This window comes from Bubalus kerabau, chromosome 8, assembly GCF_029407905.1.
Source record: "Bubalus kerabau isolate K-KA32 ecotype Philippines breed swamp buffalo chromosome 8, PCC_UOA_SB_1v2, whole genome shotgun sequence".
NCBI lineage: Eukaryota > Metazoa > Chordata > Mammalia > Artiodactyla > Bovidae > Bubalus > Bubalus kerabau.
The window spans coordinates 43,548,893-43,566,372 of record NC_073631.1 but is presented as its reverse complement, the minus strand read 5'-3'; the positions used below and the strand labels follow the sequence as shown (position 1 = coordinate 43,566,372).

General features: G+C 34.2%; 2 protein-coding genes across 10 annotated transcripts in view; one reads left to right on the top strand and one right to left on the bottom strand.

Moving 5' to 3' along the window:
- The window catches only part of LOC129659063 (platelet glycoprotein 4), a 376,463-nt gene that overhangs the window by 153,861 nt on the left and 205,122 nt on the right, over positions 1-17,480 (top strand). The gene's annotated exons all lie outside the window — the stretch shown is intronic.
- GNAT3 (G protein subunit alpha transducin 3) overlaps positions 1-17,480 on the bottom strand; it is a 54,914-nt gene that overhangs the window by 23,946 nt on the left and 13,488 nt on the right. The window contains exons 2-3 of the mRNA XM_055590137.1: positions 8,750-8,792; positions 4,858-4,999 (exon numbers count right to left, since the gene is read on the bottom strand). Of these exons, the coding sequence (XP_055446112.1) occupies positions 4,858-4,999; positions 8,750-8,792 (185 nt within the window). The remainder of the gene's footprint in view (positions 1-4,857; positions 5,000-8,749; positions 8,793-17,480) is intronic.

Sequence of the window (17,480 nt, the reverse complement as noted above, 5' to 3'; positions counted from 1 at the left end):
ACATTGTATTCCTTTGATCATGGCCATATATTTTCCAGGAAATAAAAATACCAAGTAAGAATTAGAGTACAAATGGAAATTAAAACTCAATACTCTAAAATTATAGTTTAGAAATATATTGTCATTATTTACCATCACATACCTCTTTGTAATCATAAAAATTACCAAGGGTAAACATTTTGATCCACATAAAGTTTTTGAACATCACTGTAGGTGTTGTCATGAGCATGATTTTAGGGCAAATTAATAGGGCAGAGGTGAGATTTCATTAGGAAAGAAAAAGAAGGGAAGAAAGTAAAGGAAAGAAAAAAGAGGAAAAGGAGAAAAGAAAACCAAGTATTGTGTTATTCCTGATGGAATATTTGGAGGTGACAAGGACAAAAGGAAGTTTGAATAAATAACATAGTCCACAGTTTACTTAAACTAATGATCCAAACTGGTTTATGACTAAAAAAATTTCATTAAGAATGTGAGTTTCAGATTAATTCAATTATTGGCCATGATGCTAGACCAGGCAAATGGAGAAATCTAGGCTCAAATCTTAGTTGTCAGATTCCAAAGCCCATATTCTTTTTGCTGACTATTTTTCATGCACATTTTCATAACAACTCACATGACATTTAGCACATGTGATATCTCACACAATCCTTACAACAAGACACTATATTTTCTCTATCTTACAAATGAGGAAACTAAAACTTGGAGGTAAATTTGCCAAATCAATAAAGATGTAAGTATCAGAAAAAGAATCAAGCCTAAACATATTTTCTGCAAAAATAGGTGGCTACTAGTGAAGTATGTCTAACAAGATCCTGATGCCTTTCTGATACAACTCAATTTATTACTTGAAATTGATGATAGGCTTGTGACACCATTTTTGTAAAAATCTGCTCTTTGTATAAAAAATGAAGGGTGTCTGTAACACTGTTAAAGAAAGGCTCTGTTAAGACTAAAAAGTCCATTTTATCTTTCTTCACAATCCAATTTTACTGCTAAGCCAAACTGATTAGATGACTGTTAGGCCACAAATTTTAACTGGCCCAAATCAAAGGCTTTGACCTGTTGTTTCATTGTATCAACACAAGATGAACTTTAAAATCCTTCCTCCAGAATAGTTGGATATGACAGGAAACTGTCATATCCTAAATTTATCCTAGATAAATTTAAGGGATGTTTAATCATTTTCCAAATAATAATTCACTGCAGGTTTGAGTGGCATCCTAAATATATTTTATTTCCCTATCATATATTTGGAAAAGTTTGGGAATTATGGTGGTTCTAGAATAACTCATTTTCTTTACATTGGTTAGCTCTAGAACTATGTTGCATATGTTTCGTCAATAAGTTTTCCAGACTTTCTTCATCAACATTAGGAACCTCAGATGAACCTAGAACCTTGTGTAACTCATTCTGAACCCTAGAATCATATTTTGAAAGATTATGGAAAAAATACATCAAGGAAGGAAAATATATCATAGCCTAATAATTTGCAGAAATGTCAGGTTTGAAATGCCAAGTTTTAATTACAGGATTCTCAGAAGCTTTGCTTACAAATATTGTTTGTGAATTTCCTAAAAATTGTTACAGTGCATATGTATCCCAAACTTATTTGATTATAGAACTTTTGTCATAGACCATCTTGAGTAATCAGTGTTCTTTACTTCAAATTATAGGATTCACTTCATAGGGTGCTTTGTCAAAGATGGTCACAACACCTACAATGTGTGGTGCACTTTTCAGCATTCTTTTAGTCAGTCTAGTGACTGTTTTAGATTTCTAAAATAGAATATAGTAATACTGAGAAAGAATAAGTAAATGCCTTTATTATTTCCCTGTTTTGTTTCTTTAACTTTGCCATCTTTAAAAGCTTTTGAAATAGCTGATGCTTTATAACTACTTGGTCAACACCATTTTTCTTCTCTAGAGAGCAAATACTATTTCCATCTCATTTATGGCTGATTCTTCAGTGTATTCCTAGTATCCAGTTAGTTGTCTAGGGAAGCCCCTAAAGTTACTCAGTCATGTCCGACTCTTTGCTACCGCATGAACTATACAGTCCCTGGAATTCTCTAAGCCAGAATACTGGAGTGGGTAGCCTTTCCCTTCTCCAGGGGATCTTCCCAACCCAGGGATCGAACCCAGGTCTCCCGTGTTGCAGGCGGATTCTTTACCAGCAGAGCCACAAGGGAAGCACAAATAAATAATAGTTTAGTTTAGAATAACAACTTTTCAAATGACATTGGATGTATACTTCAATACATAAATGTTAACAAGCCTATATTCACTGTGATTTTTAGAAAGTAATAATATCTAATACTGGGAGCTTATATTCTTTCATAATTAGTGTTTGTATGGATTTATTATTCTTGCTTCCTCTTGTAATAATCATTGTAATTTAATGATGAAAGCTAACACTTTGTGGATGAAAAACCTGAAACTTAAGTATCTTGTCCAAACTTGCAGAACCAGTGACCAGTAAAGCTCATGTATATTTTCTGTTAGAAATCTTTTTCTTTTTGAATGGCAATCTGTGTGGTGAGGTATAAATGGTTATGTAAAAATATATATACTGTATATCTAAGTTATTGAGAGTCACAGGACACCGAAACTGTGAAAGCCACACTTAAGTGCTTAACAATTAATCTGTCAAACAAATAGCCCGAGTCAGGTAGAGAGTATATTAATCTCAAAATCAAATACTGAAGAAGAATGTGATTGAAATTGCTATAATCTACATTAATTGAAGTAAAAGTATGAGCCCTGTAGTACCTGACAACTGTGATGCTTGATACTTGAGGACATAGGTCCTCCTAAGAAGTTATATCAGTTGTTTAGTGCTGCTTAAGTTACTCTATTTACCCCATTTAATGTACGGTTTGAATAAATGACATTTCTTTTTATGTTGTAGTTAGCATAATGGCAGCAATATACAGAGTCTGTTTTCACTCCACCTTCATGCCAGATCATTACGAGTTTTAACCAACACATTCCAGGTCTTTAGTGATGACTGCTATCTGATTTGCAAACATTGGGCTTCATGAAGCAAAAAATATATTTAACTAAGTATCAGTAGGCAAGGTTGTGACACAAATATATGGAATATTACACATGCAAACTTGCTAAATCGTTCTCAGAGGAATGTAGAAGGAACACCTGTTCTAAGAACTGTTATTGTTTAAAAGAAATAAAAGAAAAGAAATAGTCCTAATTCTTAAAAATATTTGTACAAAACTCCTTGCATAGGGAAAAGCACTATAACAGAAGCCAGGAGAATTGAGTTTTGCCCTAAACTCTAGTTATTTAATTCAGGCCAAATTGCTAATCCTCTTTGCCCCTTATTATTCTTATTTTTTTAAATAAGGGATTATTTCAAGTTGTCTCTTAATGGTCAGTTTAAAATCCTAGGTTCTTAGAAAAGCCAGGGTCTGAACTATAAATGAACACTAAATCATAGAATAATAAAGACCAAAAGGGATATTAGCATTCAGCTCCTTCAAGTTCGCCTTTCACATGTGAGGGAAACGATAACCTAGAGAAATATTATCTTTAACTTAGTGGTGCCAAGTTGTGGGGAAGCTAAAAATGGAAGGCACACCCAGCAGAAATCCTGACTCTGCTTTACAGTCTGCCCCAAGGACACACGGAGCATTTCTGTGCTCTCTGCTGGAAAGTGGCAGAACTAAAGGGGATTTAGGGACATGAAAGGTATTTTTCTTTTCATCCTAATGACTGCCAAGAGTCATTTACATGGTTTAACCTTAAACTTCTTGAGAGCAGGGGAGAGTGCAAGTATCATTGTCTTCTCTATACCTACCATATCATTCCTCTCTATATTCATTGTTAGTATGTGAAGGTGAAATTCGTTCAGTTGTATCTGACTCTTTGCGACCCCATGGACTATACAGTCCATGGAATTTTCCAGGCCAGAATACTGGGCTGAGTAGCCTTTCCCTTCTCCAGGGGATTTTCCCAACCCAGGGATCGAACCCGGGTCTCCCACATTACAGGAGGATTCTTTACTAGCTGAGCCACTTTTTAGTATAACAAGGTACCTAAAAATTATACTGGGAACAGTTTAGTTGACATCATCCAGAGGCAATCAGCTGCTCCCAGAGAGAATAAAGGGAAATGGGTGAGTTCTTCCTATAGATTGTACACAATCTGTTTCAGGATATGATTAACTACCATTCTTTGCATAATACTATAGGTTTCATTTGCTAACTAAAATAGTTTTATATGTTGGCACATAAATTGTTTTCAAGTAGGTAAAATTTTTATACATTTTAACATAAAATCTAATATATTATAAAAAAAAAAAGACGAAACTATCTGCTACCTTGTAAACAAATAATAACTGAGTATATTTATTATGCAAACATTTTCTCAAACAATTTTGAATTTTTTTTTAAATTAACTTTATAAAATAATCATTTCCTTGTGCCACATATTTTTTGTAATTATCATTGAACATTATTGATAGTTGTAGTATTGTTCTTAAAAATAAATTCTCCATGAAATGGCTCATAATTAAACTTAATATAGAGATATTACAGTTTGATTTTATGGACTAGCAAATATAAGTATTTATATTTGATATAGTGTATTATTTGATACTGGGCTTCCCTGGTGACCGATTGAGTCCTAGGAAAACAGTTATTGTTGAGTAAGATGAGAGCGCACAGTCAAAAGGAAAGTTCCATTTAAAGGAAAATAGGAAATCTTACACTAAACAGAATTAATACTTTCAAATTCATGTTTTATATTCTTAATTTTTGGTATAGATTAAGACTACAGATCTATTAGGTCCACTGTTTATGGTTCAGACTCCACTACAGCTGTCATTATTTTCATACTTACTGCACTTCTAGGATTTACATAATCAATCTCCAGGGTTGCCATGGCTTTCACAATAGCTAGGATGGATTGCAATGTATTACTGTAAACTACTGCTTTGAACTCCATGCATTCTTGCTCACTGTAACCATTCTTATGGATGATCCTATAATTTAAACATGAAAAGCTTTTGTCAGTTGAATAGTTGATTTTTTCTAATATTAAACACATCAATAATAATTTGCTTGCATAAAATTATAGTATACATTTTTGTTAAAAACAGAAGAGTGTTACCCATGCATATGATAAATGCGAACAATTTTATGGCTTTGAGTTTTTATTTTCATTGGGATTTAATTTAGTATTTTCTTTCTGAGCTCCTAAGCTAAATACAAAGAGGACTTTATGATTTGCTCTAGATAAACTATAATTTAAAATGGGTAAATCATGAGCTTTTTACTGAGCAAGATTATTTCTTTCTGAGAGAAAGATTGTCCAGATTCCCAGGACAAAGATATACACAGAGTTCTGAAACGTTTTTTAGTGTTTGTAACATGATGTCTAGAGGAAATGAAGTAATTTACTATAGCATCCACATCTTTTCCTATCACTTAAGACACACAGGAAAAATAGGAGTGCCTGCTTTCTATTTATAACAGTAACAAAGGCATCCTTTTAAATGGTGGTAATCACCTTCTGTTAAATCCCTTGTCACTGTTCCGTGTGTGTACGTGCCACTGAGTTCTCAAAGTTGAAATGCCTAGACATTTAACTTGGCTGAACTCTTCTTTCCCTTCCACTCATTCAATCAGAACTCAATTTTATTACTAGTTTTGGAATACACACCTATTAAAAGGTTCTTTGTGTATGCTAATCACTTTATTACATTTCTATTGCATAATATTTATTCTTGTTTTTTTTTAAATTGCTTTTAAAATGAACTGCGTGTTCATTAGGCATCATTTAGAAGAGAGATTACTAGGGATTTGTGTTGCATCCATACACACAGAGGCTTTAGTATAGGGAGTAAAAAGAACACAAATGCCTCCAAAGACATTAAAACCTTCAAATGCAAATACTCTTAGTGAAAAGAGTAAAGGCAGTACCTATATCTATTATTTATTGTTTTTAATATTGGATTGCCAATACTGGGTGTATTTATATTCAATACTTCAAATGGCCATATTTGTCCTACTGTATTAAACAATTAACTAGGTGAATAAGATAGTCAATTAAAGACTGTAGTGAAAAAACAGTAAAATGTTTTTATGGATACATTAAGAATAAGTTCAGGAAAGAAATCCCAGTTCTCTGTCAAAAATTAAAATTAGAATATTATTTTAATTATTAAATTTAAATGGCAATTATAGATAAACCTGGGGGCATTTAGGTTTTCTTCCTGGAACAAGTTCTTATCTCTGTCCTTTTTTCATGGAATGAGAACTACCTGTCACCAAGCAAATTAACAGCAAAGTTAACAAAATTGGCTGTAGTGGGACGTGAGCAACATTGCTTTTCTAGGGGCTGCGATTACTGCAATTACTGTGAGATAGAACTCTCCATCTGCAAGTTCATTCTTAGATCTGCTCAAATTAATAAGCATTTACTAGGCATTTTCGGCAACGTATTTCAAACACTGAAGAGAATGAATGAAGTATAAATGTCCTTCTTCCCTAAAAACATAGACCAGTGCTCTATTGTCCCATACAGTAGCCACACAACATGTTAATTAAAATTAAATAAAATTTAAAAGTTAGCTCCTCAATCACATTAGCCACATATGGAGAGCACAGATGTAATAATATTCCTGTCATCACAGAATGTGCTATTGGAGAGTACTAGATTAGAGGAAGGTACGGCATGAAATCCTATTTTTGTACAGTATGATAATGTATAGCAAAAATACTGGCAGGTGGAATGAACTAGAAAAAGTGATCAACCCAACCGGGAGAGGTGGTAAGGGATCAGGGAGGATCATCAGCAGTGATGATCAGTTAATTTTTCAGGGATAAATGGTTATTTCCAGAGAGTCAAAAGGAAAAAAACACTTTGAGCAGGAGAATCAGTGTGACCTAATAGATGCTTACAATTATCAAGCTTTCCGTATGTGCCAAACATTGTTTTAAGTGCTTATGCGTCATCTTATTTCTTGCAATAAGTCCTGACTTAAAAGTAGGTATCTATAAAAGTTATCACCTACATTTAAAGGTAGAAACAAAGGCATTAATACATAAAGACGCTGTCCCTGACTTATTCCATTAATGGAAGGTACAGCTGGTCAACACACACAGCCTGATTTCAGAGCCTGTGATCTTAGCCACCAGGCTATATTGCCACCCATGGTATGCTAGTCCATAGCACTGTGTAAGTTCAGCATTTCTCAGGAGAAAGGAGGAGGGGGAGGGACTATGGGATATTAGGATGAAGAGATAGGCAAGAGTTGGATTCTGAAGTGTTTAAGAGTTCTAGGAGTTTGATCTTGTTAATGTAGGTGAAGAGTTCAATTCATGAAAGAGATAAAATAGTTTCTGCAGAGATAGCTGGTGGCAGTATGGCGAACAGTGAAAAGAAGAAGAGAAGTAGAAATGACATAGCATGATACCACTGTAATCCAGGTTAGCAATGCCGAGGTTCTGAACTGAGGCAGTGACAGTAGAGTTAAGTGACGTGTTTGGAGACATAACTTGGGTAAATGTTGCATAATGTGGTTGAGAGAGTGAGGGGTCACTGTAACTACACATAGATTTATTTCTGTAGAGGCTGCTGTTGCTATAACTCATTGCAGGGGACAAAAGAGCACATGGGAAGATAAGTTTAATGTTGTTTATTCTGATTTAGACCTATCCATGGAATATAGAGGCAGATATTATATGCTTCCCTAGCTCAAAGTGTGGGCTTCCCTGGTGGCTCAGAGGTAAAGAATCCACCTGCCAATGCGGGGAACCCAGGTTTGATCCCTGGGTTGGGAATATCCCCTGGAGAAGGGCATGGCAACCCACTCCAGTATTCTTGCCTGGAAAATCCCATGGACAGAGGAGCCTGGTGGGCTACAGTCCATGGGGTCACGAGAGTTGGATATAGTGACCAAACAACATCAGCCTACAAATAGATAATTTCATCATTAGTTGGGATCATTCCATCACCAGGATACATTCCAAAGAAAAAGATCCTCAAGCATAGTAAAAAATAAGTTCAAAAAAATGATTATCTTCTTCTCCTATAGCAATGATGGTCCTTTAAAATTCTCCAGCAGTGACAGTCATGAGATTTCATGTTTTCATCTCCCCTTAGTATTTCATTTACCCATTTAGATATTGCATTCTTAAATTATAGCATTTTGTGCTCATAATATCCTTATTCAGAATTCAGGTCTATTTATTTTATTGTAAAGAGAAAAAAACATAGAGAAAAAATACAAAAATAAATTGAAATCCATGATGATAAAAACTTTAAATATGCATTTCATTCCCATGCATGAGGAATGCCAATTAAGTTAAAAATATTGTTCCCTCCTAATTTCAAATGGAACACTGACATATTTTGAAATGTTTATGGCTTATGCTCATGATATTAAGACCCTGAATCATACCTATATTAATATATTTAAAACATAATTGCTTTTAGTAGTCATCTTGTTGAGAGGCAAAATTTGAAAGAAAAATGGAAATTATAATATTACTCATCTGTTATGCTTACAGATAAAGGATTGGAGGAATATTTGCACAGGAAATGTGGCAGCTCTGCCACTATCTGTGGTTTAGAGACTATCAGTTAGTTTTTCCAAAAGTACTTATTTAAGTCATAGTCAAATACACGGTCTCTTGTGTTGCAGGTGGATTCTTTACCAGCTGAGCCACAAGGGAAGCCCACATGGACAGACATCAAACAGTAAATGTTTAAAATAGTGGGCACCTACTTCATTTGTTTCACAATGGTACTTTTTCCAGATTCTCCTGCTCCTGCAATAGAAATATGGGAGTGTTATCAACTGATATACCAAGTTTTCATAGACGTTAAAACCTGTGACTCTTTCTTGTGGGTTAATCTTTTACAGATCACCTCTTATGTAAAGAAGGAGAGTAATCAATCAGGACTTGAAAGGTATTATTGGCTGTCTACTTTCGAAGATAGTAGCAACCCCTCTATTTTGATACTAGAGTCAGATATAGTTCTGGCTCCAAGGTAGAATGTGTTTTGTGAACTAAGAAGTGTATACCATCAGGAGAACATCAGTTCAGTTCAGTCACTCAGTCATGTCCAGCTCTTTGCAATCCCATGGACTGCAGCACACTAGGCTTCCCCGTCCATCATGAGCTCCCGGAGTTTACGCAAACTCGTGTCCATTGAGTCGGTGATGACATATCTATATATTATTGCATTTAAACACGACTTTACAAAAGCTTTTCTCTCCTGAGTTTTCAACTCTCCCCTCAAATGGTTCCAACTTTATAGTCTCTGTGTGTGTGTTAGTCACTCAGTCATGTCCAACTCTTTGTGACCCCATGGACTATACAGCCCGCTGGGCTCTTCTGTCCATGGGATTTTCCAGGCAAGGATACTGGAGTGGGTTGCCATTTCCTTCTACAGGGGATCTTCCTGACCCAGGGATCGAACTCAGGTCTCCGGCCTTGCAGGTGGATGCTTTACTGTCTGAGCTACTAGTCTCTAGATCATTCCAGAAAGTGTCTTCCTATATCCTATGTGATTAAATAGCAAGGGAAAAAAAAAATACAATAATTTATTTCCAGAATTATTCAAAGCCTATTCTGATTGAAGGATGAGCTTTTGTTTTCATCATCATGTTTATCTTGTTACATAGGAATTTTATATTTAAAATAGAAAGCTGCCTATAATACTAAGCAAACCTAAAGAGCCACCGGGATAACAATAACAAAGGAATGAATGTCTCACAATAGATTACACATTCCTGAGAGAGGGGAAGGGAGTGGCAGTAATACCATAGAGAACCAATTGCATTTATCTGGGGGCATCTATGTAGTTGATGATATACAATATACAACTATATTTTAGTATTGTTGGCAAACATGTAAAAAGATACAAATTTCACATGATTTTAAAATTTTAAAACATAAACTTTTAATGAAAAGAATATAATTTCCTGTGCTATACAGAAGAACTTTGTTGTTTACCCTTCCATCTATATCAGTTTATATCTGCTTATCCAAAACTCCCAATTCAGCCTTCTCCTACCCCTCCCTACCCTGGCAACCACCAATCTATTTTCTATGTCCCTGATCTCTTTCTATTTCATAGATAGGTTCGTTTGTGTCATATTTTAGATTCCACATATAAGTGATATCATATGGTGTTTGTCTTTCTCTTTCTGACTAACTTCACTTATGATAATCTCTGGTTGCTTTTCTGTTGCTGCAAATGGCATTATTTCATTTTTAATGGCTGAGCAGTATTCCATTGTGTATATGCACCACATCTTTTTTATCCTTTCATCTGTTGGTGGACACTTAGGTTGTTTCTATGTTTTGGCTATTGTGAGTAGTGCTGCTATGAACATTAGGGCGCATGTATCTTTTCAAATTATAGTTTTGTCTGGATATATGCCCAAGAGTGGGATTGCTAGATCGTATGGCAATTCCATTTTTAGCTTTCTGAGGAACTTCTGTACTATTTTCCATAGTGCTTGCACCAACTTATGTCACCACCAACACTGCAGTAGGGTTCCCTCTTCTCCACATATCCTCTCCAGCATTTGTAACTTGCAGACATTTTAGTGATATCAGGCAACTTCTTGAAATTTAGGAATTCTGGATTTATACATGGGAGAAAAGCAGGGGGTCATCAAGAGTTGATAAAACCTGAATAATACAAATCTGTTCATAAAGTTTTTATATAGAATCACTAAACTTTAATAAATTGAGGAAAATTCAATGTTCCTCAGGTTATAATTAACATTTATCAATAAAAATGTGACATTGAAATATAATATTGATGAAGGGCCTATTAAAAAAAGATCAATGAGTGAATATTTAACCTTACACTAATTTCTATATCCTTAAGAGAAGCAAAGGTATGAAATGATATGTTGATATGTTATTATGAAATTGAGTCATAGGACATCTTTAAAGTCTGTGTGCTTGTTAACTCTGGACAAATTTCAAAGCAGCATTACTAAGACAATTTAAATTTCCAGGAAAAACCCAAAGTTAGGAAACCTGATTAATAGATGTAAACATATCCCTTACCAGCATGGTAATCAACTGCCTTGTTTTACCAAAACTAGTATAATTTTATGGAACAAAAGTCATGACTTCTGGCAACCCTGAATCTAAGAATTTTATTCAAATTATATGAAAATCTATATTGAATCAGAAGATCTTGACTACACTATCTAAATTTCTAAACCCACTGTTGCCCACTATTGTCCTTTCCTTGCCTCACTTTTTTCCCTAGCACTTACCTCATTCTAGAAAGTAACACATTATTCACATATAGCTTTTAAATTTTCCTGTCTGTCTGCAAGCACTACAGAGTAAATTCCACGAGGGCAAGGGAATTAGTCTGTTTTGTTCACTCACATGTTGAAAGCACATAGAACAGTGCTTAATAGTAGAAACTCAATGAAACAAATGCATTATTTAAACTCAGACAGTACTTCAAAAGTAACATTTTGTCATTGTGTTTTATATGTTTCTTCACATTGAATGACTTCTTCCTGACTCAATGTTTTCTTAAACTCTGATGAGCAAATACAACTACACCTCAGTTTAATTCTACTTCACAGAAAATTGGTTTTTTCTTACTCAGAAGAAAATTTTCTTATGTTTTTCTAAGAAAATTATGTATCTGTAGCCATCTGAAAGAACTGCCCACTTTTTAGGATACTGAGGAATCAAAGTAGTGAAGCTATGGTAAATAATTTTATTGCTGATGATGATTTATAGATTCTTCCTCTTGGATAAACCTCCAGCATACTTTGCTTTATGGTTTAATGCTAGTCTTTTCCACACCACTCAATGTGAAATTATACAACAAAGTTGATAAATACAAAATCAGCGTCAGCAAATTTGCTTATCTTTTTCCATAGATTTTAAATCTAATCAAACAAAACTCACAGATGGGGCACAATCATTTAATAGAGGCTCCCATGTCTAAGAATGAGAAATTTGAGATAGTGAAAATCACATTAAAATATCACCTCACTTGTTTTTAGGAGACAACTGGCTATATTATTTTCCATGGCTAAGTGTTATGTTTGTAAGGATGGCAAGAGTAAATCAATGTGCTTTGCACAGTATCTTGGTTTACTGGCTTTATGTAATTTGCTATTTTGCTCCAGACTGCATCACTTTGAAAGAAAAGTTATTCAATAAGATTATAAAACTGTTCTTGGTAGTTTTTGAAAAAACTCCAACAGTAGACGTAGACATTAGAAATCGCAGCATCATCCTACACAACTAAAAGATTTGTAGTATATCTTACTTCTCTAAATATGTTTTCAGTTTTGCTAGATGGAAAATTGCAGGGTTCTGGGGATATGGGAGGAAAACCAATTGGCCCCATAGAAACCCCAGAAGTTATCCATTCAGAAATAGTTTATGTTGCATTTTCTTCAACTAGAGTGGAAGCACTGAATGAAAAAATTTTCGAGAAAATCTGAGAGATTGAGAATGTCTCATTTTTAACTATCAGTTACATAATGGTATCTATAATTTCTACAATGAAGTGAAAATAATTTAGATAATTTTCATTTAATTTCAGTTATCTATCTTGAGAATAATAATCTGTGTAAAGATTTTTCCAGAATTGTATCAGCATACATTTGAACCACTGTTGAACACATAAAAAATTTTTAAATAATCACAACTATATTTCATTAAGATCTGGCAAGTTTCCAGAACTATTTCTGATGCTAATGGGTATGTTATTATATAAAGATTATTGATAATTGATCATTCAGATGTGTGTCAGATAGGCAGAATAATCACTTTTGAAAAAACAGCATTACTCTTTAATGAAATTCTGTATGAAAACAGTATTTTCCTTTGAAAGATTTTACAATAGCTACCTGAATAATTTCCTACTCTATATGGTGACTTCAGGCTTCTATATGAAGGCCCAGTATAGGCAACTATAGGAATAAGATGAAAATTCCTGAAGAAAAGCCCATCTGTCTAAAATCTAATTTATTGTTTGCCCTGCTTGCAAAGTTTTTTTAGGAATAAATTATTGAGTCCCATTCTCACAATGTTTCTAGGTCTTAGTTCACAATAATCATTCCATTCCAGTAAGATTAGATCATGCTACACAGCCAAATATAGACATCAAAATAGTGTGTTTACACAACCCAAGGGCATCCTGGAATAATCTGTTCCTTCCTAATTGTGATGGTGACTAATATTATTATCTGGGTCAAAGTGTAATGAGGGAATTTTAACAAGCTATTTATTTCTTCGAAGAAGAAAATGTTTCAAATAATTAAATATTTAAGTTTATACTTAGTTTGTACTTTAATACTCATAAATTGTTTTATTCTTAAAAAGTATAAATGAGAGGTTTTATTCCACATTTTTCTTTGCAAGTATATTCAAAAATTTTTAAGGCTACATGATGTCTATGAAGTCTATGAAGTGTGAAGTGAAAATGTTAGTGACACAGACATGTCCTACTCTTTGAGACCCCATGAGTCACCAGGACCCCATAACTCACCAGGCTCCTGTCCATGGAATTCTCCAGGCAAGAATACTGGAGTGGGTTGCCATTCCCATCTCCAGGGTATCTTCCCCACCCAGGGATCGAACCCAGGTCTCCTGCTTTGCAGGTGAGTTCTTTACTGTCTGAGCCACCAGAGAAGCCATTATAGATCTATACCAGTAACTAAATTTCACCTAAACACTTTCAAATCCTGCTCACTCATTTCATAACTTGTTAAAATAGGCAAAATGAAAATAAACCCTGATTTATAATCCTGCAGAAGCTTTTTTGTAGGTACTCTTAAAATCACATAACTGTGCAGAAGACTGAAACCTTAGAAGCCAACCAGCTGTGCACGTATCTTCTTTCTATACATGAGAATACTGAATCTAGTAGAAATTATGATACTCATCTAAAGTCCTAGACCTAACTTAAAACAATGAAATTAAGCTCCTGCTGCTACTGCTGCTGCTGAGTCACTTCAGTCGTGTCTGACTCTGTGTGACCCTATAGACGATAGCCCTCCAGGCTCCCCTGTCCCTGGGATTCTCCAGGCAAGAACACTGGAGTCGGTTGCCATTTCACTCCCACACTAATACTATCAGTTCAGTTTAGTTTAGCCACTCAGTTGTGTCTAACTCTTTGTGACCCCGTGGACTGCAGCACACCAGGCCTCCTTGTCCATCAACAACTCCCAGAGCTTGCTCAAACTCATGTCCATTGAGTTGGCGATGCCATCAAACCATCTCATCTTCTGTTGCCCCCTTCTCCTCCTGCCTTCAATCTTTCTCAGCATAAGGGTCTTTTCCAATAAATCAGTTTTTTGCATCAGGTGCCCAAAGTACTGGAGTTTCAGCTTCAGCATCAGTCCTTCCAATGAACACCCAGGGCTGATCTCCTTCAGAATGGACTGGTTGGATCTCCTTGCAGTCCAAGGGACTCTCAAGAGTCTTCTCCAACACCACAGTTCAAAAGCATCAATTCCTCAGCACTCAACCTTCTTTATAGTCCAACTCTCACATCCATACATGACTACTGAAAAAATCATAGCTTTGCCTAGATGGACCTTGCTTGGCAAAATAATGTCTCTACTTTTTAATATGTTTTCTAGGTTGGTCATAGCTTTTCTTCCAAGGAGCCAGTGTCTTTTAATTTCATGGCTGCAGTCATCATCTGCAGTGATTTTGGAGCCCAAAAAAATCAACTCTGTCACTGCATTGTTTTCCCATCTATTTGCCATGAAGTGATGGGACCGGATGCCATGATCTTAGTTTTTTGAATCTTGAGTTTTAAGCCAGCTTTTTCACTCTCCTCTTTTACTTTCATCAAGAGGCTCTTTAGTTCTTCTTCACTTTCTGCCATAAGGGTAGTGGTATTTGTATATCTGAGGTTATTGATATTTTCCCCAGCACTTTTGATTCCATCTTGTGCTTCATCCAGCCCAACATTTCACAAGATGTACCCTGCATATAAGTTAAATAAGCAGGGTGACAATATACAGCCTAATATTAATCTTATAATGATGCCTTATTTTAAATTATTAACTGGTAATGTCAATACCAATATGATGTCAAGACATAAATTTAAAATCACTTTTTTAAAATTAATATGGAAGATGTGAACTTTCATAGACATATGAGTGTGCAGTTTATGAGTTTATGGTTGTAATCTTTTGGTAGACTATTGACATAAAAGATTTTTAACTTTGTTTCTTGTTTAGAAGCAATTCTATTTCATTCACTATTCTTCTTTCTCATTGAGCAACAACAAACTTCTCTGTCTCTTCCATGTTACAACCCATCATATAGCCTAGAATCACACTCCATGTGAGAGCCAATGTCCTTCTGAAACACTGTCTAACTTAAAATTTTGCCATAGATATAGGTGATTTTATTAAGGGTACTGATATTCTGATTAAGTAAGATAGGGGTACAAAATAGATCTGCCTCAATCCTAGTACTTATTTCTAAATAGAACACTTTTCTTAATAGACATTATGATTAGTTTACCTCTTCTTCTATTTTTTTTTTTTTTTGGTAGCTGTATTTTTTTAACCTATATTGAGCTTTTAGCAGTTAATTTGTTTCTACTTTTTTACATCATCACTTAGCAAACTGATTTTCCCACATACTATATGGGTATACTACATGTGTATAGCTGATTTTGAACTTCAATTAAAGATATCTGCTAAATTCTGTTCATTTGGGCCAAGCATTTCTGCTAGTTTAGATCACTTGGAATACTGACTTTACCTTAAACTGTATCCTTCCAAATTCTGAATCTTACTCAAGTGGGAAATTTTGCCTTATCCACTTTCACTCAAATCCCTGATGAGAACATTGAAGAGGAGAAGGTCAAAGACAGGAAACTGTCAGTCCATTCATCATCATAAGTCCTTGTCCACAACCTGTAGTTAATGATGCTAAATATTCCCCATTAAGTATGACCATTACTACAGGTTTTTGTTCTTACTCTTTATTTCTAGTGTGATAAAAGTTTTTATCAAGAATGTGTAAAAGTTTGTTTAGTGTGTATGTGTGTGTTCATGCACATGTGTGTGCATCTCCTGTCATAATCATGATGTTCTTTCTCCTCTGATAATATGAATAATATTAATGTTCCAATAGTATTTCAACAGGTCATTCTTGAGTTCTCTCTTACCTCTGGTTTTTTTCTTTTAGTATACATTTTTACATTGTTGGAATCAGTTTGGTGATATTTTGGTTTGGTGTTTGGATCTGCATTCATGAAGGAGTTGGCCTGTTTTTGTCAAATTTTATTGTTAAGTTTATCAAATAATCTATTGAGAAAGATTTCCTTTAAAAGTTTTTATGATTTTAAAGTGATCTGCTCATGAAGTATTTGAAAGAATCCATTTGCAAAATAATATGGATGAATTTGCAGATATATTCGTCTATTTTCTTTTATCAGAAAAATAATATCCCAATTTACACTTATTTTCCTCAAACTTTTAATTTTAATAATCTTATAAACTGTGAAATTTTGAGAAAATAGTACATTAGATACCTATATTTTATTCCTTCACCTTACCAATTATTAGCACTTTGTCCTTTGCATTTTTTCATATATATAAATTCATATACATACATATATATACATGTATATACATATATACATGTATATCTGTCTTTATATTTATGCTTTGTTTTGCTGAACCTCTTGAAAGCAATCACACACTTCACCTGTATATAGTTCAGAATGCATCTTCTAAGAATAGGTCATTGTTCCAGAAAATCACAACACTATTTTCATGCTTAAGAATATCTATACAAATTCAAAATGATATATAAAATATACTCCATATTCATATTTATTTGATTGTTCCAAATTGTTTTTCAGACCTTTTCTATTTCTTGGACCCAGGATCCAATCAAGTCTTACACATTTCCTTTGTATGTTATGCTATTTAAACTCTAAATTTAGACTGTTTCCCATGTTATACTGCTGTTGTTATTTTGTTTTCATAACTGGCATTTTTCCAAAGTCTAGGACAGTTTATTATATAATGTCCAATATTCTGTATTTGTGTGGTGATTAGATCCAGTGTGGTGTAAATATCTTAGCATAAATATAAGTAATTTTGTGGGGCTTTTTGTAGTGAATCACGTTAGTAGTCATATGGTGTCAGATATATTTCAATTACTAGTGTAACATCAAGTACCTATTTCTATGATGTAGTAATGATGAGCATTCTGAAACTGCAAAAAGTCATCAGCCAAACAAGCGTATTTCATTTGTGAGAATGTTGTGGCTATGTACTCTTTCCTTCCTAATGAAAATTTATTTAAATACTTCCAGTTTTATACTTTTTTAAAAATAGTTGATAATATTTAAAACATTATATATATATATATATATATATATATATATATATATATATGCCTTCTAGGATTTTGAAGTATTTTAACTTCAAAATCCTTTTGGTGGCTCAGATGGTGTCCTTCTGGTGGCTCAGA